Here is a 25452-nt window from a genome sequence, read left to right on the forward strand (position 1 = left end):
AAAGACTTTGTTTATATAATAAGTTTTCAAAAAAGGAACATTCACCCACCACGAACTAAAATCTTTGCTGAAAACAAATAGCTTGTAATCACAGTTAATAATAATCACTTCTGTAGCCTATAATTTCATAAAATTCCTTTTAATGAATAATTGTAGTAAGAAAAGTAAACCACACATTACATGATTCATCATGTGATTATAAAAAACTTTTAACTGGGAAGTAGGCCATTGAAAAACACAAAATTATTTTTATTAAAATGATTCAAAGAGCATTAAAAAACAAAAATACCCATCTTAGGGTAACAGACCTAACCACAAACTCTACCCTGTTCAATGTTACGAACAGTTTACCTTTCAAACTGCTATTCTTTAAAGCAAAACTGGTTACAGTGGAAAAACTAACATGTGGAGAGACTTTTCAGAAACATGAGCTGTAATATCCTGGCACGATATAATTTGTGTTCTAATCATTCAATCAGTTAGAAGACATCTGTTTTCTGCAGTGTTTATTAGCAAACCTGGTTCTTTTTAACTTAAAAGTCAAGTGTCTCTTTCTAAATACTGTGAAAATTCATCCAAAAAATGCACTATTCTATTAATCAGAAACTAACCACTACGCTGGTCTGTAGTTGGTAATTAACATAGAATTTTCAACTATATATGAATGGTTAAAAAAAAAAAGGCATAACTATCTCCAGATATCAAAACTAACATTTCTTTGGCACTTGCTGGTTCCCAGTGTGTGGAATCATTTTAGGCACTTAGCACTACTTACTGTGGATTATTTACCATATCAGTTGTTTTGACTATATCTGTCTGTATCTGCAGAAATCAGTATTTAATATCTCTGTAGTTTTACTCTGATGAGTCTAAATAACTGTGTCCCCACCATAAAAAATTTAGATAACAATGTACCATAATTTAAAATGGCACAGGGACTTCCCTGGTGGTCCAGTGATTAAGAATCCATCTTGTACAACCCTCAGAATGGGAGAAAATATTTGCACATGAAGCAACTGACAAAGGATTAATCTCCAAAATTTATAAGCAGCTCATGCAGCTCAATAACAAAAAAACTAACAACCCAATCCAAAAATGGGCAGAAGACCTAAATAGATATTTCTCCAAAGAAGATATACGGACTGCCAACAAACACATGAAAGAATGCTCAACATCATTAATCATTAGAGAAATGCAAATCAAAACTACAATGAGATATCATCTCACACCAGTCAGAATGGCCATCAACAAAAAATTAACAAACAATAAATGCTGGAGAGGGTATGGAGAAAAGGGAACACTGTTGCACTGCTGGTGGGAATGTGAATTGGTACAGCCACTATGGAGAACAGTATGGAGGTTCCTTAAAAAACTAAAAATAGAACTACCATATGACCCAGCAATCCCACTACTGGGCATATACCCTGAGAAAACTATAATTCAAAAAGAGTCATGTACCAAAATGTTCATTGCAGCCCTATTTACAATAGCCCGGAGATGGAAACAACCTAAGTGTCCATCATCGGATGAATGGATAAAGAAGATGTGGCACATATATACAATGGAATATTACTCAGTCATAAAAAGAAACGAAATTGAGCTATTTGTAATGAGGTGGATAGACCTAGAGTCTGTCATACAGAGTGAAGTAAGTCAGAAAGAGAAAGACAAATACCATATGCTAACACATATATATGGAATTTAAGAAAAAAAAAAAGAAAATGTCACGAAGAAACTAGGGGTAAGACAGGAATAAAGACACAGACCTACTAGAGAATGGACTTGAGGATATGGGGGGGGGAGGGTAAGCTGTGACAAAGCGAGAGAGTGGCATGGACATATATACACTACCAAACGTAAGGTAGATAGCTAGTGGGAAGCAGCTGCATAGCACAGGGAGATCAGCTTTGTGCTTTGTGACCACCTGGAGGGGTGGGATAGGGAGGGTGGGAGGGAGGGAGATGCAAGAGGGAAGAGATATGGGAACATATGTATATGTATAACTGATTCACTTTGTTATAAAACAGAAACTAACACACCATTGTAGAGCAATTATACTCCAATAAATATGTAATAATAATAAAAAAAAAAGAATCCGTCTTGTAATGCAGGGGACGCTGGTTTGATTCCTGGTCGGGGAACTAAGATCCCACATGCCACAGGGCAACTAAGCCCACACGCCACAACTAGAGAGACTGTGTACCACAACTACAGAGCCCACATGCTCTGGAGCCCGCATGCTACAACTAGAGAGAAGCCCACGTAGTACAAGGAAGAGCCTGCACATCGCAACAAAAATTCCCGCCTGCCACAACTAAGACCCGGTGCAGCCAAAAGATTAATTAATTAATTAATTAAAAATAAAATAAAATGGCAGAATGAAAATACCATAATTAAACACAATTACTTATGAAGATATATATTAATTAGAAAATGAATGAAATTTACTTGCTTTATAATCTCACCCTTTTAATCTGGTCTGTCGTTTGTATGAGAGATATGTGACACCAAAGAAACATTTTTCCCTCTCTGCTAAACATGAAGATGGTTCACCTAATTCTCTAAAATTTGGAATTTATACTTTTTTTTTTTTTGGGCAGTGTGGTGTGGCACACAGGATCTTAGCTCCCGGGATCATACCGGGGCCCCCTGCAGTGGAAGTGCAGAGTCTTAACCACTGGACCACCAGGGAAGTCACTTATTCTCTAAAATATGAATGCAAAACCACTTTTTGGTTATGATTTAAAGATTCCTGCAGGTGGAGGTGCCACAGGGGGTGGCATTCAGTTGTGGAACAAATAAACAGTGCCAGGCATGGTGGACAGTACTGGAATTACAAAGATGAAAACCTCAGTTCCTTCCCTTGTCTAGTGGGGAAGAGAAACTGAGAAGGAATTCATGACAATACACATGGTAGGTGCAAAAGAGAGGTCATCCAGCTTAGCCTGGGGTTGAGGATGAGGTCAAGGGGGACTTCTGGCAGAGGAGACCCCAGAGGTGAGTTTTAAAGCAACAACTGTCTGGGGAGGAGGGCTTGGGGAGCTGAGGGGGAAGACAAGAAGAGAATCCCAAGCAGAAGTACCAGCACAAGCAAAGGCCTTGAGGGGTAGTCCCCATGGCCTATGTGGATAACTAAAGCTCGTCTGCGGTTGCCAGAGTGGAGGTGGTGAGGTGGGGAATGAGAGGAGAAGTCTAATTTTGCAAGTTGTAATTTTGCAAGCCCTTTTGGACCCTGGCAAAGGGTTTGGGTTTTGTTGTGTAGGTAAGAGAGCATCAATGAAGAGTTTTAGGTAGAGGGGTTTACATGTTAGAAATCCCTGAATAGATCTACTTTGACAGGACAATAGAAGAAGGAATTGAGGTGGACAAGATTCAAGATAAGAGGCCAGGGGCTTCCCTGGTGGCGCAGTGGTTGAGAATCTGCCTGCCAATTGAGGGGACACGGGTTTGAGCCCTGGTCAGGGAAGGTCCCACACGTCGTGGAGCAACTAAGCCCGTGTGCCACAACTACTGAAGCCCGCGTGCCTAGAGCCCATGCTTCACAACAAGAGAAGCCACCACAATGAGAAACCTGTGCACAACTAAGAGTAGCTCCCGCTCGCCGCAACTAGAGAAAGCCCATGCAGCAACAAAGACCCAACGCAGCCAAAAATTAATTAATTTAAAAAAAAAAGATAAGAGGCCATTTAGGGGGCTGTTTCCATAGTCCAACCAAAGATGATAACTAAGGCAATTGTAGAGGAAATGGAAAGTAGGAAAAACATTTGAGAAATGCTTGAAAATCACCAGGACGTTGAGACTGACTAGATGCGATGATGAGGGAGAGGAAAGAACTGGTGTTGACTAGATTTCTAGTTGGTGACTGTACTTTCATGCACACATAAGCACAGACTCATTTTATATAAATGGGCACGTAATTATCATACATGTCATTCTCCCTTCCTACCTTTCACTAACATGTTAAAAATCTGTGTTCTAAACAACAAGGTCCTACTGTATAGCACAGGGAACTACTGATATATTCAATAACCTGTGATAAAGCATAATGGAAAAGAATATGAAAAACAATATAGATATATATATATAACTGAATCACTTTGCTGTATACCAAAAACAAACATCGTAAATCAACTATACTTCAATAAAAATTTTTTTTTAATCTGTGTTCTTATAATCATATAAAACATATATAGGGTTATTTGTTACTGTTTGTTTTGAAAAAGTGAGTGGAATCGATACACACACACGCACACACACACACACCCCTTTATCATTTATCACTAAAGAAACAATTTAAAAACCTCTAATGGCTACATTAAGGGATGTAGCATGAGGGATGTAGCACATTTGGTCACTCACCTACTGATAAGCTTTGTGTTCTTTTTTTTTTTTTTTTTTTGCCCCTATGGACAACAATACAGTAACCATTCTTTTATGTAGGGGTATAGATAGATAGATAGAGAGATAGATAGATAGATAGATAGGTGTCTTTACCTTAAGACTATACCAATTCACATTTCTACCAGCAATGAATGAGATCCACTTTCTTAAGCTATTTAAAAAATATTTCACTTTAAGCAGAAGAAATTTTTTTAAAAAGGGAGAAATTAAAAGAAGGGAGAAAAGAGACAGGAATAAAGACAAGGAAATGAACATAGGAAACTGAAAAAGAAGACAAAACATATAGTAAAAAGAAAACGACCTGAGAGGTCACAGACCTTGGTTCAAACACTGTTCTATTGAGATTTTCACTTTTCTAAGCTTTAGGTTTCCTTTTCCAGAAAACAGATTATAGCTACCTCACAGGGCTGTTATCAACAGCAAATAAAATAATGTGCCTGGCATGGTAAAGGCCAAATAAATGACAGTTCCCATCCTCTTGCACCACAGTCAGAACTGGAGAGAAACTTGCACCTTTATTAGATATAGCTCCTGTACTTCTGCACTTTTCCAACCCCTAGCAATAAATGAAGATGCCTCCAATGATCTCTATTTACTAGATTCCAGGCTAAGTGCTGGTAAGATATGAACCAAAACTAGATACTGCCTTTAAGGCCACAGTTCAGGATTCCCAAAAGGTTCCTTATTCCTATTACAGGTGATTACTTCCTATTTAGAAAATCATCAAGAGCATAACTGATTAACGTATCAGAAAGTTTAACAGAGTTGGAAAGACTGTACTCTCAAACTAGTTCTATTAGAATGGAGGGGGTGTATTAAAAGCAACAATAAAACAAAACCGCCAACTTTTCATTGTAACTATTTATTAATAATGAAATTAATATTATATATAGACACTCTTCACTCCAGGAGATGGAGCTTAATCTTTCCTCCTCTTTAGTGTAGACTGGACTCAGTGACATGCTTTCAAAGAACAGAGTATGGAAAATGAAAAACAGCGACTTCACAGTGAAGAAACCTGGCAGACATCACCTTAACCAAGTGATCAAGGTTATGAAAAACAAGGAAGGACTGAGAAACTACTGCAGACCAGAGGAGACTTAAGGAGATGTGATGACTAAATGCCATATGATACCCTGGATTGGATCCAGGAATAGAAAAATGACATAAGTAGGGGAATGGTGAAATCTGAATAAAGTCTAGAGTTTAGTTAACAGTATTATAGTAATGCTAATTTCTTAGTTTTGAAAAATGTACCCTATTTGTGTAAAAGGTTAACATCAGAGAAAAACTGGGTAAAGAATTTACATGAATTCTCTGTACTATCTTTTCAACTTTTCTGTAAATCTAAATGTATTCCAAAATAAAATATTTTTTAAAGTTTTTTTTAAATTAATTAATTTATTTATTTTTGGCTGCGTTGGGTCTTCATTGCTTCTTGTGGGCGTTCTCTAGTTGCGGCGAGCAGGGGTTACTCTTCGTTGCAGTGCGCAGGCTTCTCCTTGTGGTGACTTCTCCTGTTGTGGAGAATGGGCTCTAGGCACGTGAGCTTCAGTAGTTGTGGCACGTGAGCTCAGTAGTTGTGGCGCACAGGCATAGTTGCTCTGCCACATGTGCGATCTTCCCGGACCAGAGCTCAAACCCTTGTCCCCTGAATTGGCAGGCGGATTCTTAACCACTGCACCACCAGGGAAGTCTAAAATATTTATTTTAAAAAAAGAATTAAATCTAGCAGTTTTAATTAATATTTTTTATAATACATGGGTTACATTAATCAATATTAATATAAATATTCTTTCTTTTTTTTCTGAGAGCCTATGGTGCAAGCTGCAAAGCTGTCATTGTGCAAATGTCTTTCAATGAGATCTTTATTTTGTGCATTCTACTTTGCTCTAAACAGAAATAACTGTATACTTATAGTCTGCCTGCAAAGTTTGACGGCACTATAATTGGTTTCAAGGCCCTAAGTGATGTGGTAAATGTGAGCAGAGTCCTTCTTACCAAAGAAAAACTTGCTAATTTGCAAATAAACAAGTTCACTTACATAAGCTCTAACAGTATATTAAAGAAAATGAACTTCAGATAATGCTTTTAAGTTTCTCAATTACTCAGGTGTTTCAAAATTCTATGTTGATACTAAATCTTTTTTTCTTCTTCTAAGTTATTGAATCTCTCAGGTCCTTAGTTGCGTTAATGTCAGCATTTTTCACCAAATGAAGTAGTATCACAATTTCCTTGGCCACCACAAGAAAAAACATTAACAAAATAGCCAGCCCTCATGGCACATTTCCTTAAGGAAAACAGACTTTTGTTACTACTTCAAACCTGTTATAATACTTTTTTTCTTTTTTTTCATTTTAGTGGGGAAAGCACAATGTGCTTTACCAAAGTGGCCAACACATGTAGTTACATAGTTATATAGTGCCTATTAAGGTACAGCAGGACAATCCCAGGTACAGAGACAAACCACACAAAATAAAAACACCATGACAAATTATCATGGATTCTATCTGGGGCTTGTTCAGTAAGTACGGGTCTGCCTAATGCTTTTCTGCGTTTTCATTTCTGTGTTCTGTCTACCAGCAATATCTAATTTTCATCCCCGAAGTCTTTTGATTGTTTTCTAAAAGGAAACCATGATTTTAAGGGTTAAAATCTATGCTAGCTGTTACAGCAGCTTGAGGAGGTGGGGAACCTGGTGGGAGCTGATGATGCTGCTTCTAGCCCAGCCAGTTACCACTGGAACAAATGTGGAGCATGTCAGAGAAGAAGGGATCAGCCAGTGAACTACTAACTGTGTAGTCAATGCATGAAATAAATTTTTACATCAGGAACACATTTTCACTAGAACTATGCTAATAATGACCCCATTCCCTACCCCAGCCCTTCTGCTAAACAGGGCATGTCTACACATCACTAAGTTAAGGATACGATCTAACTCTAGTAGCTGAAATCAAAGACCAGCAAATCATTTTTTGATAGGGCTTTATTGTGCTTTTAAAGATGTCAGGTGGACAGAGAGCTCATCACCTAGCTGAAATGCAAGTGACAAAAGTGAGGAATGAAAACTGCTATAGGAGAAAAATGTTATTGGAGAAATTAAGTCTAAGAGGGATCAAATAAGGTCCTAGGAGAAGGTGGCACTTAAATGAAAACTTGAATGATTGTGACAAGCAGAGATAGGAAGAAAAGGTGTTTCAAACAGAGAACAAAGTATCAATACGTATAAGTGTAGGTATGAAAGAAAATGTTAGGAATGAGAATGGGTGAATATTTCAGTGTAGTAATATTATGAACTGAATGTTTATGTTCCCCCAGAATTTATATGTTGAAACATTTCCATCCAATGGGATGGTGTTAGGAGGTGGGGCCCTTGGGAAGTAATTAGAATTGGATGAAGTAATAAGGGTGTAGCCCTCACGAACGGGATTAGTGCCCTTATAAGAGACACAGGGAACTTGCTTCTCCTCTCTGCTATGTGAAAATACAATGAGAATTTGCAGTCTGCAACCTGGAAGAGGGCCCTTACCAGAACCTGACCATGCTGATATCCTGATCTTGGACTTCCAGCCTCCAGAACTGTGAGAAATACATTGCTATGGTTTATAAGCCACTCAGTCTAGGATTTTTTTTTTTTTTTTTTGGCCACACCACACGTCTCGTGGGATCTTGGTTCCCTAACCACAGATTGAACCCATGTCCCCTGTGGTGGAAGTGCAGAGTCCTAACCACTGGACAGCCAGGGAATTAATTCCCTTGGATGTTTGTTAAATAGTGGCCAGAGCTAAGACAAACAGGAATACAGGTGACTTAAAGGAAGATCATCAAAGATGAGATCAGATAGGCTAGGGACAGATCTAAAAGAGCTTTAAAAAACATCCTAAGGAATCTGGAGTTTATTTGGGAGGCCATCAAGCTTTTGAGTAGAAAAATGATTTAAAAGACTTTTCTTTTTTTAGAGCAGTTTCAGGTTCACAGCAAAACTGAGCAGAAGGTAGAGTGACTTCCCATATACTCCTTGTCCCCCCACTTGCATGGCCTCCTCCATTATCAACATCCCTCACCAGAGTGGTACATTTGTTACAATTGATGAACCTACATTGACACAACATAATCACCTCAAATCCACAACTTACATTATGGTTTACTCTCGTGGTGTACAATCTATGGGTTTGGACAAATGTAAAATGACATGTATCATCCACCATTATAGTATAATTATAGTATCATACAGATACATACAGTATCTGTATAGTATTATACAGATACTATATGATATTATAGTATCATATAGTATCATAGAGTTCCACTGCCCTAACACAATTGTCCTAATATTTTAAATTTTGAAATAAAAGTCAAAATAGATGAAGGCCCATCAAGTTTCCCAGTACCAGGAAGATAGTTTTCGTGTTAAAGAAAAGCATGTCTTTTCTAGGTCATCTACACAAAGACTTCATTTCCAAAGAGGTAGAAATGCTTACACATTCAGCCTTTATTTTCTCTTTAAGTACTTGCCCCTTAGTATATAGCAGTCTTGAGACATCTTGTAAAACAGTAAATTATAACCAAGAATTCTCCTAATTCTGAATCCCTCAAGACCAGGGAAAACTTGATGAAATGAAAATGTTAACACTTTCAGGTTGTCTGACTCCTACTCTTAATCTAGTACTTATTACTCTGTACCAGGATGCCGCTCATAATAATCTGTTGAAAAAATTATTCCGACACTGCAGATGTGCTATGAATACTAACAGAATTAGTCTCATTTTCAAAAGTCTCAGTTATTTCAGGCTACATTATAAAGACATTCCAATGTAATTGAAGTGGTTGAATTCTCTGAATAATAGTCATCAGCAAACAAACCTGAAGTATTACTGTTAGTTTTTAAACCTTGGCCTTCTCCTCCTGATCACAGGGATGACCTGGTTAAGCAGGTGGATATCTACTTCATTTTAGTTAGCTTCACTGGTAATATTCATGCATGTGTTTAATTCTATTTTTGATCCAAACTGCCACATTATATCTTTTTGTAGTAGGTTCTCTAAGAGAAAAATTATTTAGAAAGCAAACTCTGGCAGCTGTATGGGAGAAAGACTGAAAACAGGAGAAATTAGAGGCACCCAGACCAGTTAGACAACTGGTGTATGGGAGACGCAAGGCAGCGCCTGTGAGAAGCAGGAGGAGGTGGTGGGGTGGATATCAGAAAAGCAAGTCAACAGGGCTGGAGACTTACTAGATCTGAGGACCTGAGTAAGAAGAGAGTGAGGTCAGCAAATGAGATGGGCAACACTAGAGGAGAAACAAGGCAGACAATGAATTCTCTTCAAACATGCTGAGCTGGAAGCATACAGAGATGCTGGCAGAGAATTACCATGTCTCATCATAAACCTAGTTACATACTATTTGACTTTTTAATCTATATAATTTGATAAAAGAAAAATTAAATTAAAAGGAAAAAGTCAAGGTTCAGAGCAGGAGAGAAAAAGGAAAATATTATACTAAATTGATATTAATATATTGCATCACAACTTTGAATGAAATATTTTTATTCTTCGAGTAGCACATTCCCAAGTTAAAACCCAAGAAAAAGATAAATTTTGATATATCCATGGAACCCAGTTCAGAAATAAAAAGGTAAGAACTACATCTAGGCAACAACATGAATGAGTCTCAAAATAATTATGCTGAATAATCACAAAGAAAAAAATAATTATGCTGAATCCTATTTAGAAATAAAAAGGAAATCCTATTCAGAAATAAATGGAATCCTATTCAGAAATAAATCCTATTCAGAAATAAAAAGGAACGAACAACATATAGGCAACAAAATGAATGGTCTCAAAATAATTATGCTGATTAAAAGAAGCCAGACAAAAAAGGGAGTCCATACTACATAACTCCATTTTTATAAGACTCTAGAAAACACAAACTCAGCTGTCATTACAGAAAGCAGATTAGTGGTTATGAAGAGTGAGGCAGGCATGAGTAGTATGAGGGAGGCAAACAGGGAAACTTTTGGACGAGATGGATATGTTCATTATCTTGACAGATGTATACATGTCAAAACTTATCAAAATTTAACCATACACTTCAAACATGTACAGTTTATTGTATGTCAATTATACTTCAGTAAAGTTGTTAAAAAAAACCCAGAAAAAAAAATTAAAGGACATATTTTCCTTCTTCTCCAGTCATTCTTCTTATTGTCAGTGGAAGCTCCTTAGCATTTTATAGCTAAATTCTCTTTTTAAAGTATTCTTTTTTTCTCTCCATCAGTCAAGGCTTTAAAACTCACAACAATAAACAAGTTACTCTGAAAAATCAAAAATTTAAGTCATAAAACGGATGACTTTGGCCAACATGAACCAATGTGGCTTCAATGAGTTGGGTAATTGTAAACCAAAGCAAAGAAAGCATGGCATTATTGCAAGTAAATGTATGATTTCTGTTATTTCAACATTGGAACTAGTCAGGACTTCCCTAGTGGCGCCATGGATAAGACTCCGTGCTCCCAGTGCAGGGGGCCCAGGTTCAATCCCTGGTCAAGGAACTAGACCCCTCATGCATGCCACAACAAGAGTTTGCATGCCACAACTAAAGAGCCCACGCACTGCAACTAAGGAGCCCACCTGACTCAACTAAGACCCGGTGCAACCAAATAAGTAAATAAATAATTTTTTTTTTTTAATACTGAAACTAGTCAATGGTTTCCTCAACCCAACCCACCCTCCAGTATTACCTCTGAAGCTTCCTCAGGAACTTGCCAATATGCCAGGTTAAGATGTACTGCACCAATCTAAAAATTTTCTCTTATAAGTCTTAAACAAACCTATTAAAAGTACTATACCAGAATGTACCCTAAAGATATTTTATCTAAAAAATGATAAACTTATTAATTCTATATTGACAATCACTTGCAGCTCAAACTGGTTTTCAGTTTCAAAGCATGCAAGAAACAATGATAATTTCCAGAAAGAATATGCAGAAGTTAACTAGAACCCTGAAAGTTCAGGATACTGTATGTGAATCAATAAGTAGCATAACTTCTTTAATAACCTCCATGTAGGCAATGAAAGACAATAGGCAATTCATATATCTTAGCTTTGATGAGAAAGCTTAGGTTCGCATCCGTATACCTTAGATCCACATGTTCCAGTGTCCTGTCCATGCTGGGAAGCCCACCTTTTGCACTGGTGACGCTGCAGCTTAGGGAAGTAAATACCATAAGGAAGAAACAGAACAGAAGCCTACCTGGTCAGTGTATATCAACTCTCATGTCCTAAACACCAAGAAGCGACCGCCATAATCTGAATCTTGGTAGGACTTGAAATATAGACCAGCCAAAGAGTTTACAATCGAGATTTCCTGTACTTTAATTATTAGGATGATAAAGACACTGGAATATGTGGAGTGATCAGTGAATGACTGATATATAAAGTTTAATGCCCATTTTTTAAAAAACTAAAATATTATATATATATATATATGTGTGTGCGTATATATATATATATATATGCACACATGTATTCCAAATCACAAAATGCTTTGAAATAAGTTTTCTAACATGAGTTCTCAGCTTGCTTATTTCCTAGAAAAAAGGACTAGCTCATTTATTCACTCATCAAAATCAATGCACCCCATTTGAAATCAGGTCTCTTAAATTTCTCCACTGACAACATTCGGCTGTGTGACCATGGGACTATTATAGATTCTCTCTGGGTTAAAAATGTGTGATTCTAAGATGTAGAGAAAGCAAGAATTTGAATCTCACACTGTCTATGGCTCCCATAGCAAGACCAAATAAGGTTCTACATAATCCATACTTCCTTCCAGCAGCCTTGCTTGATAGCCATGAGTTTTGTAATTATTTTTTAAATGACCACAGTAGAAGATTGTACAAAGTATTTGATCCTTAAATTTGTTCAAGTCTTCCAGAATATAATCTGTCCTCATTAAGCCTCTAGAATATAATTAAGCAGCCATTAGTGATGGTTTTCTCCCTTGTGCTTTTAAAGATAATGATAAAAATGTTTTACATACCTATAGGTGAAAATAATTGCCAAGTAACTGATACTCCTAAATACACATTAAATACCTGTAACTGTTATTTCTAAATACACATAAAATGTCATCCTAAAAATGACTATATATGGCAGTCACTGATTGATGTTTTGGCACTAGAACCTTTTCAATGCTAGTCATTTCCAGCTACTGCTAATTACTTTGACTTTTCTAATCTATAGCAGTAAGGGATAAATTCCTTCAAAACTGAAGTAGCATTGGGTACTGTGAATAAAAATAACTTTTTCATTATTTTTAGGGATAAGAAAGTAGAAAATAACACTTAGATATTCTGTATTTTAAAATTACATTATAACATAAAATAGAAAACAAGAAAACCATGGGAATGTATAGGAAAATACAGCAGAAATACCCCCCAAAATGCTGAGAGGTTGTTCTCGATGGTGAGGCTAGGGTGGATTTTCTTTCTTTTATATATATATTCATTTTTATAACCAGAAAAATCTACATAATTTTAATAGTTGACATAAAACGTGAAGGGTGCACTTCACTCTAAACACTAATGAGGTTAAAGTCACAAAGATCATGACACCAAAGCAAGAAGCCACTGCGACAAAACAGAATTTTATGAACACTCTAACAGATAGATACACTCTCATATATTATAGAACCCATCACAAAGAAGAGAACCTCCTCCTCTGAAAATCACAAAAACCTAAAGTAACAAAGAATGGCACAGTCATTTCGGCTCACATTACCACACAATTGAAACGTGGTGCAAATAAACCCCACTTATTATAGAACCTCAAACACTCAGTCTCTACCACACCAACACTCTCGAATTCCCCCCAGCCCACGTGTACACTCTCGAGGCAGAAGGAATGGATTTAATTGTCCCTCTTTGAGAACCTTACTCATAATCGGTACTTGTAGAGGAGTATGAACCCGAGTCGCTGACCGGATCTTCAGGATCACAATCCTCATCTTCTTCTTGTGAGGAAGGGTCTCCAGGGAGTCCCTCTGGGCTCTGACGTGAACCGCACAACGCCGGAGACGCCATCAGCAGGGACGCAGCAGCTACAAGTAGGGTAATTCAAATCTCGCAGCTACGGCTTGCCGGGGCCGCCATGTTGCCTCCGCTCGGGAAGGGGTAGGGGACACGTGACCACCAATCCTCAGCTTCAATTGGTGGCAGCTCAGGTTGCCAGGGAGACGAGGAAGCTTCCCTGAGCGAACCGAGACGACTGAACGGAGCCAATGAACTTGAACTTCCAGGAGGGTATCCGGGAGGAATGGAAGAAGCTGAAACTTAACCACTTCCACTCTCCTAAACACACTCCTTTGGAGCAGCGTAACTTATTAAAACTGCCGGAGGCCCACTGTTTTGTTTTCTTGCGGTTTGCACTTTGTTTCTACGCTGAACAGCTCTCCAAAACCTTAGAGGCGCTCCGCCTGAGTTTCCCTTGAGGTAAAGAAAGCTACCCTTTACCTCTCCTTACGCGCAAGGAATGGACGCCTTTAAGCAATGCCTTCTAGGTGTTGATGTAAATACGCGCCATTGTTTCTTTGGTTTTCTTATTGTTTCGCAGTGGCAAACATTTTAACAGTTCTCCCAAGCAGATGTTGTAGAGGTGCTTCAAATTGGTGCCCATATTGTGAAATCTACTGCGTGTTCATTTTCTAACTGAAAATTTTATAATTTGATGAAGTGTTCTCATCACTGAAGTTGGAAGTTTAAACAGGTAAAATTTACCTGTCATTTGTGAATATCTACATCAAATATTTTTTTGTAAGTACAAAATAATAGCTAGCATTTAGTGAGATTCAGCCATTGTTCTAATTACTTGTTCTATTCATATGTATATAAATATATATGAACTAAATATCCCTATACTAAAATAAGGAAACTGAAACTTAGAGAGTTTATTCATCTTGTTAATGGTCACATGGCTAGCAGGCATCAAAGCCAACGGAGAACTGAACTTAAGTCATTAACCACTAGATTATATTTACTCCTCAGGACCCAGTAATTCAACTATTAGAGATCTAAGAAAATAAGGGATATAAATAAAATTTATAAAATTTGTAAAACTGAAAAGCTGAAAGCAATCTAAATATTCAACAATAGGGGAAAAGTTAAATACACCTTTATATATAAAGTATGATGAATATTATGATGTGAATAGAAATGTTTTCAAAGAGTAATGCATGGGGAAATGTTCCTTTTGTAGCAGGTAAGAGAAGGATATAATGTTATTTTATGATATCAATGGATGGGTGCTGGGGATTCAACTTAAACTACATGGGTAGATGGTAGAGACTGAAAGGTGAATGGGCAGTTTATAACATATAGTGTCCTATGATAAATACAGAGTTCTACTGGAATACCCAAAGGGAAACAAACTAGGGCATGTGGGGCCACAGCAGATTTCTTAGAGGAAGGCTTAACTTATCTTGTTATTATGGGATATTATGTTCCAAACAGAGAAGAGTAGTGAAGATGAGGAAGATGAGTCACCCCATGGCCCAGAGAGATATATGCATGAAGAACTCAAAAGAACCTGGGCAGTAGCCATCAAATATTTAAACTTTCAAACTGCAATTTAGTTTCATTTGTCACATTAAACTATGTATATTTGAATATCCTAAGTTTTACTTGTATTGATTTCTAAATTTACTTTTTTATAACTGTAAACTAGCTATTGAATTTTATTTTGTAGTTTATTTGTATTAATTTATAAAATTGTTTTTATCTTATTATAAGAGCTATAAAGCACAGAGCTTATGCCTGTTTATTTAAAATTATAATAAAGTTTGTCATCCCTGGAAATCTGCAAGAGTCTTTCCTGAAAAGAGAGGTCCGTATACCACTCAAATTAGAGAACAGGGGACTAGTTCATAAATGGTAAAGGAGGTTCTTGAGGTGGCAGGAGGATACGGCACCCTAGGAACAGATGGAGGGCTATGACCTTGTTTAACACCTCTTCCCTAAAGCTGGTACCCAAAGGAGGGTGCAGGTGTGGATGCTGACTTTCCAGTTTCACTCAGGAAGCTGAGGCAGTCTCCATGTGATGGTGTTTATTTTCTCTGGTAAGTAGAAGGCAACCTTGCCAGCTAAAAGTGATGGAGAAAGTAATGGGGTCAGAAGCCTGAAGACAGTGGAACCAGGAAGGAAGAGAAACAAATATTTCCATCAGTATTGAGGTCCAAAAAAAAAAAAGATGTATTACTTTTAAAATCAGAGATCCTATTATTTTAAAAGGTAGAATCACTAATAGTTATGTTTCACGTTAAAACATACATACTTATTCTCACCACAATCCCTAAGATTCCATTCTAAAATTAAAATGCTTTAGGCACCTCTTTAATACTTAGCCTTTCATCATTTTAAAAGCAACCTATTGGAAGTAAAAAAAGAAAAAAGACATTTTAAATTTTAACAAAACTCCACATTTTCCTACTATAAATAACACTTCATTTTTTTCTATAAGTATGTAAGAATTTCATACCCTGCTTATAAGTCTCAATGCCACCCCATTAAACAGAGAATAAAATCCAAACTGTGTAGTCTCTTAAAAAAATTTCCAATTCTACAAATAATTGAGCACCAACTAGGAATCAGAAGCCTTATTTCCTGCTATGCATTAATTAAGTTAATCAAGTGTGTCCAACTTGCTGATCAAAATATCTTACCTGAGGTGCTTGTTAAACATACAGACTTTAGGGTCCTGCCCCACTTCAACAGGATCAGAACCTCCAGGAGAGGGGCCTGGAAATCTCTATTTTAAAAAGTAACCCCAGTGATCCTCAAAGGCAAACTTGGGAAACACTGCCCTTAGCCTTACCTCAGTTCTATGCTTCATACCTATAAGTCCCACTGACCATTTCACAAACAGGCTGGAACCCACTCCCACCTCCTGGTTTTAAGCCTGGCAGGCAGACCTCTCCCTGCCTCAGCACCCATCTCCGCAAGCTTCACTTTTCCTACCTGCGACTTAGGATATTGGTACCTCTTTCACGGGACTGTTTGGAATCCAGCGAGTTAATGCATGTAAAATACCTAGCACACAAAGTGTCAAAAAACATTAGCTATTCTGTGGATCATTTACTCACACAGTTCCCTGTCTGTGGAGCGCTGCTTATCCGAAACACTACATTTTCCTTCAAGTCCCAATTTAAGCTGTACCTTTTCCAAGAAGTCTTCCCAGACTCTTTTCCTACCTTATAGTAAGAATTCCTCTTTCCATCTTCCCCTCATAACATATCCCATAAAGTTCTGGTATAATTAACTGCCAGTCTGCCTAGTATCTAAACTAATTAGGAATGTGTCTATCTTCACTACCAAATGACAACTCTTAGAAGACATGACTGTTGTTTTTTTTTTTTTCAGTCTTTGATCTTACACAAAGTTGAACCAGAGCAAGAAGTGCCACATAAAAGTATATCTTTTAAGAAATGTCCTTGGGACTTCCCTGGTGGTCCAGGGGTTAAGAATCTGCTCTTCTACTGCAGGGGGCTCCAGTTTGATCCCTGGTCGGAGAACTAATCCCGCATGCCGCGCAGTGCGGCCAAAAAAAAAAAAAAAAAGTCCTTTCACACTAGATAAATCTCTGAGTTATGTCGACTTTATTTCTGTATGTTTAATGAACAAAATTCCTCCCCTGCCCCCAGAGAAAGTTACACCTTTGCTTGATCTTTCACAAAAGAAGAAATAATAGCAATCATTTTAAATTCTTAATTAAATTTTCAGGGTATGGTAATCTGATTTCCAGATTTCTAACTTTATATATCGTATTTATACTAATTAAATGAATATTTGATACCCTTAGATATACTGGAGAGGATGAAGAAAGGAAAAGAAGAAAATGCCATTTTCAGGGGCTTTATAAGAATACTGACTTTGTCTGTCTGTTTCATAACTATCAATTGCAGGAAGACTTAAAAGATTGAGACCGGGGTATATTCTTTTTTTTTTTTTTGGCTGCACAGCATGGCTTGTAGGATCTCAGTTCCCCGACCAGGGATTGAACTCTGGGCCATAGCAGTGAAAGCCCAGAATCCTAACCATTAGGCCACCAGGGAACTTCCAGGCCAGGGTATATTCTTATTTTCTATTTTCCACTACACAAATGGCCAGCCGTCTTCTGAGGCCCAGATATGTTTAGTTTAATATATATGAGACATAAGGTCCTTATTTCCATTGATTACCATCTCAATTAGGCAAACAATACAATTCTGACATTAAATACACCAGATAAGAGCATAATTAAATATTTAGTATCTTTAGCAGGTTCAAGAGCTCTTTCCTAAATAGTAATATAAGCTAGCAATGAGAACTAAATGAAAAGAGGGCCACAGGAGGTCATGTCCATTAAAAAAAAATTAATTGCAAGGTAAGAAATTCATGTAACAGAGTTTTGTTAGGAACTAATTCATATCACCTTAATTGTGCACATGGAAATAATAATTCATGAACTATGTAGTAATACTGACAACTGCAGTCATTTTAAAATCATGAATAATTAACTTGGTAGACTCAGCAAAATAGCATTTTAAAAACAGACTTCATAATGTGGAATTTTTCAAATTTGGGACAGAGACATAATATATAAGAATAACATTTTGGCAATCTTATGTTTATAGAATTGCGTTATGATTGAAAATTCTCATTTTCCTATATAAAAATTGAATTACCCGTAAAAATGTATGGAACTTGTTCTAAGATCATGCATGCTGCATTTGAACAATAACAGAATATAGATGAGAATCCAGAAGCAAACATAAAAGTAACTAAAGTAGATGGCACAAAGTTTAAGCCCCAAACCCAATTCATTTACTCTTACTAATCCTCATTTTATATTTTCATTTACAAGTTCTAACAAATTTGGTAAACTGTTCTACTGCCATAGATCAGTAGCTGCCAACCAAAAGGAAGGAAGGCCTCCTTAAAACAGGAATACACAGCAGCAAAAATTGTTGATGCCTGACAATCTGCTGATGAAGAAAAAAGTAGGACACACATGAGATTTACAAAAACCATAGTTTATAAATGAGTGTCAAGTGCCCTCAGAAGCACCTAAAAAAACCCCACTATGTTTGTCAAACTCTACAGTAATTTGATAACCACTATGAAAATGCTTGATAATCCATAAGTGCCAGGCATTCCCCAGTCAGAGGAGCCAGGTTCTCATCCTGATTCTGTCACTAATAAACAAGTGACCGGGAACAAGATCAGTTTCTTCATCTGAAGACAGCAATAATAGTCCCTGCCTACTATACAGGCTTGTTAAGAACCAACTGAGATAACCTTTAAAATCTAATGTCTTACACGTTAGGAAACAGAGCAGTGTGTGATATATACCATATTTTCAAAGAGCTTTGATTTTATTATTTATTTTAGATCTTACTTTTTGAGTTTAAAAGGATATTTTATTCATCAGGAATTTTATCTAATGGGGCACACCTTTACCCCTGAGAGTTTTGGATATTTGAGGTATTTAAAATATGCTTATTTTGCTGTTGCCAAAAGCATGAAATTTAGGTCATCAAACATTTTCAGAGACTCGCCTTTAGCTCACTTTCTCTGCTGGCTTAGGCGTCCAAATGTCAGCACTCTAGCCTGGACCAGAACCATACATTAGCCTTTAGGCTCTGGGCAAAAGTCACTTAGCTGAATCTTCTCAGAGCCTTTAGGAATAGCTGTCTTTTTGGGTTTTGTTTTAATTTTTTTAGGGCAGTTGTAAATATAATCCCTTCTGTTTCACAGAACTTTACTTTTATAGAGCAATTAAATATCACCTGAAGTTCACACCGCCATCCTGTGAAGTGGGTATTATCCTTTTATATTATAGAATGAACAGGAAAATATAGACAAGTTAAATCTTGCCAAATCCCACAACTATGCAGTATGCAACAGAATAGGACTCCAAGGGAATGATTAAATTGCAGTAACCTAGTGCATAAATTTTTGAAAAATCTTTGCAAAATTCTAATGAGTGCTAATATGATTATTTGAGTACTTCCTATAATCAAGACTGACACAAATATTTGTTGATTTACTTAAGTAAAAATAACTGAGAAATGCAATACTGAAGTTTTCCCTGACTCAGACAACCTATATGTAACTTTTTTATCAAGAAGTAGGATAGGGCTTCCCTGGTGGTGCAGTGGTTGAGAATCTGCCTGCTAATGCCGGGTACACGTGTTCGAGTCCTGGTCTGGGAAGATCTCAGATGCCGCGGAGCAACTAGGCCCGTGAGCCACAATTACTGAGCCTGTGTGTCTGGAGCCTGTGCCCCGCAACAAGAGGCCGCGATAGTGTGAGGCCCGCGCTCCGCGTTGAAGAGTGGCCCCTGCTCTCCGCAACTAGAGAAAGCCCTTGCATAGAAACGAAGACCCAACACAGCCATAAATAAATAAAAAATTAAAAAATAAAAGAAGTAGGATAGCTGAATATTTTAAGCTGAGCTGTTGTTATTTTAATATTGACATATTTTGAAGCTAACACTTCATGCAAAGAAAAATTTTCAACTTTGCTTCTTTTGAAGCTAACACCTCATGCAGAGAAAAATTTTCAACTTTGCTTCAGTTTTGGTTTGGCTGAAGTATCTTTTTCAAGAGCACAGCAATTTAATGCTAACACCTCATGCAAAGAAAAATTTTCAACTTTGCTTCAGTTTTGGTTTGGCTGAAGTATCTTTTTCAAGAGCACAGCAATTTAATGCTTTACATTTTGAAAACAATATTTACAATGGAAAATATACAAGTAATTAAAAAATAAACACTCATAAGGGTTATCCTTTAAAGTAAGATGTAAAAATAGAATAGTCTGCTATTCTTTCTTGTCTATAAATGTTCTGTGGCTCAAGGCTACCGGTCTCTTTAATGTAATTGCCAAAATTTTGTGGATATCTTACAAGGGATGTTTTAAAGGAAAAACATGAAAATGTTGTAAAACTGGCATAAAAAAAATAGGCCATGCACTGGTCTAGAGCCTGAGAACTATAATGAGTAGGTGAGTGTAGTTTAAAGGTTATCTGTTTTCTCTAATTTCTATTACATTATGTCTGAACAAATCTTTACATATACGAACAAAAGGCATTTGATTAAATATGAACTTGTGTGAAAATCTATCTTAATGAAATGAAACAGAAACTTCTATAGATGTTTCCAATTTTTTAATAAGTGTGTTTGAAAACATTAAACAGTAAATAACCACTGATAAAAATAAGGCATTGCAAAAGCAAAAAGATGTTCACATATTGTTAAAAATAGAGAATTGTAGGCATCATACTGACAAAGACACTGAAGTTTCAGATTCCATTAGTTCCCATAGCATGTGGGTGCAGTTATTTGTAATTCAGATAAAGTAGCTTTTCATATACTGAGCAGGTTTACTCCAGAAACACTCCACTACTTACTTCTGAAATAATCATATCAGTTTTGATGGCTGTAGTTTAAACATATTCTTTTGTCCTGGTTCATTCAGACAGGTTTGTGCTTTGGATGTGAAACCCTGCAGGGTTAATCAGTTTGGAATTTTTTGGCACCTGACATTTAAAACATGAAGAAATTCTGTTGCATCAGGGTTTTAAGCATTTAAAACAAACACCCCTCCCAGCTTTATCAAAGTCATGCTGTGAATGAGTTTCTAGTTAATAAATTGGGGGATTATTCATGGACTGTAATTTTTTCAAATGCAGGGAGAACTGTCTTTGGGAATTTAGCAGAATCCCCTTTTAGCTGCTCATTTGATAATATTTTATTGTATACGGCAGGGGCTCTCTTGGGGAGAGAGGGGAAGGAAACCAACTGTGGAAAACTGCAGGTTTCAGAAGACAGTTTTTAAACTGAAGAGACTGGATTTCTTCCTTGCACACTTCCAACAGAACAGGATTGTATAAACCTTTAAATGTCATTCTTTACTAAGTTCATTTTTTCTATTTACGTACTAAGCCATTTTTTCCATTTATGCCTTTATTTCCTCAGAATCGAATACTATGTCTGATACTTTTAAATCCATAAGCATTATCCAATTTTCTCATTTCCAACCTTATCTTTGGCTAACAGAATAAGTAAAACAGGATACTATTTATTTATAGGCTAAAAATGTTGAATATTGTTTTTTTCCTTCAAAATATTGCTTTTTCTTCAAATAAAGAAATGTCTTTCTTCTCTATTCACACTTCCAACAGAACAGGATTTCTACAGCTCATATGCTTTTGTACAAAGACTTAAAAGAGTCACTTGAAACGTTTACAGATGAGAGAACTCACATAAGCCTCCCCCTGACAGATATTTACCAAGCGCCACTTACTCTTTCAAGAGATACTTTTGACAAAGAGATACTTTTGACATATTTCTAAGCGAGTTTTTCCCAGATCACGTATTATGAAGGCCAGGCTCTCTTAGAGTCAAAGCAGCATTAAGCTGCCTGGCGTTTCAACCATCCTCTCTTAATCTTAAAATGGAAATAGAATTTGCTCTCCATGTGGATTCTTAGTTCTTTTTCTTCCATAAACCTCTAACCGTTACCATGGGGTTTAATATTTGTTAGTCTATTTTCCATAAAGTATAAGGTTCGACAGGGTAAATGAATACAGTAGCAGTTTATGGCAAGTTGGGATTCTCATCCTTCTGAGAGGCACTCCTAAATCTCTTTTGTGTAGTTACGTGTGTGGATGCGCACGCGTGACTGTACGTGAGTGTGTGCTTGGGAGCGGGGGATAAAATTTAGATTTGTTTAAAAGTGCCTCCTTCTAATTCCAATCACAGCCCAAATCCAAACAAACCTCTCAGCTCGTTTTCCTGGAGAAAGTCTAGAGGTGTTTAAAAAACAGCTTTGCTTAATTGTTGTATCTCTTCTAGAGAAAGTGGTGTTCTCTGCAGTGGGGTGGGTAACCCCGTCCCGCGCGGGGCCAGCCTCGGAGCGACCAGAGCGGGTGAATCCCGAGCGTCCGATTCTGGAAAGGGCGGAGGGCAGGTCCCGACTCCCCTCCCGCGGCGAGCACCGCCCCAAGGAGAATCCCAAACGAGAATTTCGCCGCAAGATGCTCGGAAGAAAGGTCGCCCCTCCCCTCGCCCTCATCCCCGGGAACGGAGGGCTGTCTTTTCCCGGATCCCCCGGCCCAGCACTGACCTGTGTAAGAGGACGCGCTGCACAGAGTCCAGGTCCTCCAGGTTCCGGGCGGCAGGTTTGGGGATGCTGGACCTGCCCACCTGAAACATGCCCACTTGAGACTCGGCGGCAAGGGCGCGCAACAGGTAACAGGCGCAGAGGACGGCGAGGTCTCACCCCCCGGCGCGCGTGGCGCCGCCTGCTTCCGGCACGGCTCCGGCCGCCGCCGGGAAACCGAGAGCTGAAGGAAAAGCCTGCCGGCTTCCGTCGCGCAGAGACCTGTGACTGAAGGGCGGCGATGTCAGCGACCGCCCTCCCTCTCCTTCGCCCTCGGGCCGAGCCGCGCGGATCTCGGAAACCCCGCGGCCGGCGGCCCGGCTACCTTGGCGCCGCAGGACCGGGGCAGGTGGGCGCTCTGTTGGCCGCCACTCCGCCGGGCCTGGCCCAGTCCAGAGTGCCCCGCTTCCACGGCTGGGCGCCCCCCCGCGCCTCTCCAACTTGGTCGAGCGCTCAGCAGGGTCCCGGGGGCCCGCGGCGAGCCGTCGAGCGCCTCCAACCCGGCCGCCCGAAGCCGCGCTCTTTCGCCGCCTAGTGCTCTTCACTCTTCCTTCTGGGCTGCAAGGCTGTTCCAGGCGAGGGACACCGGTGTCCAGGCACCGCCCCCAGCAAAGGAAGCTACCACCTGCAGCCTGGAGGGCCACGAACAAGAGTGGAGGGGGCCCTGAGGGGCTCCGAGGCCCGCCGCTCCGCGGAAGGCCAGAAAAGGAGCAAGAGAGGCGAGCTGGGCGTCCGTTATTGGTGGGAATTTAAATGCTGACTAAAAAGGCCATTTACATTCATTCATCCAGGTAAACATATACGTATTGATTACTTGCTATGTGCCAAGCTGAGTTTTAGTCTTTGGAGATAACAACGATAAATAAGAAGTGGTGGCTGACCTGCCTAGTGTGGACCCTTTATTCTCGTTTGGGGCTCTATTCGCTTTAAAAACATACTTGACGCTAGAATATAACATGGGAGAAAATCTAGATGACCTTTGGTATGGTGATGACTTTTTAAATATGACACCAAAAAGCTCAGTCTACGAGAGAAATAATTGATAAACTGGATTTCATTAAAATTAAAAACTCCACTGCAAAGATGCTTGATTATCTTGATGATAATGAGAAAATAAGCCACAGGCTGGGAGAAAATATATGCCAAAGACATTTGAAAAAAGACTGTTATCCAAAGTATACACAGAACTCTTAAAATTCAATAAGAAAGGGAACAACCTGATTTTTTTAAATGGGCAAAAGACCTGAACAGACACCTCACCAAAGAAGATATTCAGATGGCCAACAAGATACGAAAGGATGCTCCACATCATATGTCATTAGGGAATTGCAAATTAACACAAGGAGATACCACTACACATCCGTTAGAATGGCTGAAATCCAAACACTGGCAACACCATGCTGGTGAGGATGTGGAACTCTCATTCACTGATGATGGGAATGCAAAATGGTACAGCCACTTTGGAAGACAGCTTGGCAGTTTCGTACAGAATTAAACATACTTTTACCATACAATCCAGCAGTCACATTCCTTGGTATTTACCAAATGAGTTGAAAATTTATGTTCACACAAAAGCCTGCACAAAGATGTTCATAGATGCTTTATTCATAGTTGCCAAAACTGGGAAGCAACCAAGGTATTCTTCTTCGGTAGGTGAATGGATAAATAAACTGTGTACATGCAGACAATGGAATATTATCTACTGCTAAAAATAAACGAGCTGTCAAGCCATGAAAAGACATAGAGGAACATTAAGTGAAAGAAGCCAATCTGAAAAGGTAACATAATTTATAATTCCAACTATATGGCATTCTGGAAAAGGCAAAACTATGCAGACAGTAAAAAGATCAGTGATTGCCTGAGGAGGGAATGAATAGGCAGAGCACAGAGGATTTTTAGGGCAGTGAAAAGTATTCTGTAGGATACTATAATGGTGGACAACTGGAGAGCAGACTGGAAAATGTAGTTTGAGTTGTAAGGTACTACTGATTGTAGATGACAGATATAAAGAGTAATAGATTAATTTTTAAATGTAGGATTATTAGATGGGATTTAGCTATTCATTGTAGGATTTCCAAATGTCATTGTTGTAGGACATTTCTCTTGGGTCAGTTTCTTGAATGCTGGCTGCCAGTGTTCTAGGAGCCAAGTGGGTGAAGAGGGTGATTAATGAGGGTCTCATCTCTTAATATACATAGACTTTGACCTATTACTTCTTTTCTTTTTTTTTAAAATAAATCTATTTATTTATTGATTTATTTTTGGCTGCGTTGGGTCTTCGTTGCTGTGTGCAGGCTTTTCTCTAGTTGCGGCGAGCGGGGGCTACTCTTTGTTGCGGGGCATGGGCTTCTCATTGAGGCGGCTTCTCTTGTTGCAGAGCATGGGCTCTAGGCACGCAGGCTTCAGTAGTTGTGGTGCGTGGGCTTAGTTGCTCCGTGGCATGTGCGATCTTCCCAGACCAGGGCTCAAACCCGTGTCCTGTGCATTGGCAGGCGGATTCTCAACCACTGTGCCACCAGGGAAGCCCCTTACCTAACACTTCTGTTTTCAGTAAGGTACCTCACCACTGCCCTACACTCTGCCTGGTGTCCTTGAGTCCAAGAGTTTCAAGAAACTGAAAATGTTTATATCTTGTGATTCAGAAATTAATCCCAAGGAAATGATAAAAAATGTAGATCATGATGTTTATCCCAGTATGTTATCATAGCAAATATATTAAAAGTATAAATATCCAAAATTAGTGTAATACTTAAGTAGGTTAAAGTCCATTCATACAGTGAACTAATATGTATTTATTAAAATGAAGTTTAAATAGAAAGCTTAATGGCATTCAGTTAGGAAACTGGATGCATATT

At 38.4% G+C, this 25452-nt stretch overlaps 1 protein-coding gene across 2 annotated transcripts in view; it reads right to left on the reverse strand.

Annotated features, from left to right (window-relative positions):
* INTU (inturned planar cell polarity protein) overlaps nucleotides 1-22650 on the reverse strand; it is a gene marked incomplete at both ends in the record, with an annotated part of 80041 nt that extends 57391 nt beyond the window's left edge. The window contains one exon of one of the 2 annotated variants that reach the window (XM_079712816.1): nucleotides 22562-22650. In XM_079712816.1, the coding sequence (XP_079568942.1) occupies nucleotides 22562-22650 (89 nt within the window). Of the gene's footprint in view, nucleotides 1-13337; nucleotides 13484-22561 lie in introns of those variants that run through there. The other variant, XM_079712815.1, reaches the window with a different exon arrangement.
* Between the last annotated feature and the right edge of the window lie 2802 nt (nucleotides 22651-25452).

Source organism: Hyperoodon ampullatus, assembly GCF_949752795.1.
Source record: "Hyperoodon ampullatus genome assembly, chromosome: 1".
Taxonomy (NCBI): domain Eukaryota; kingdom Metazoa; phylum Chordata; class Mammalia; order Artiodactyla; family Ziphiidae; genus Hyperoodon; species Hyperoodon ampullatus.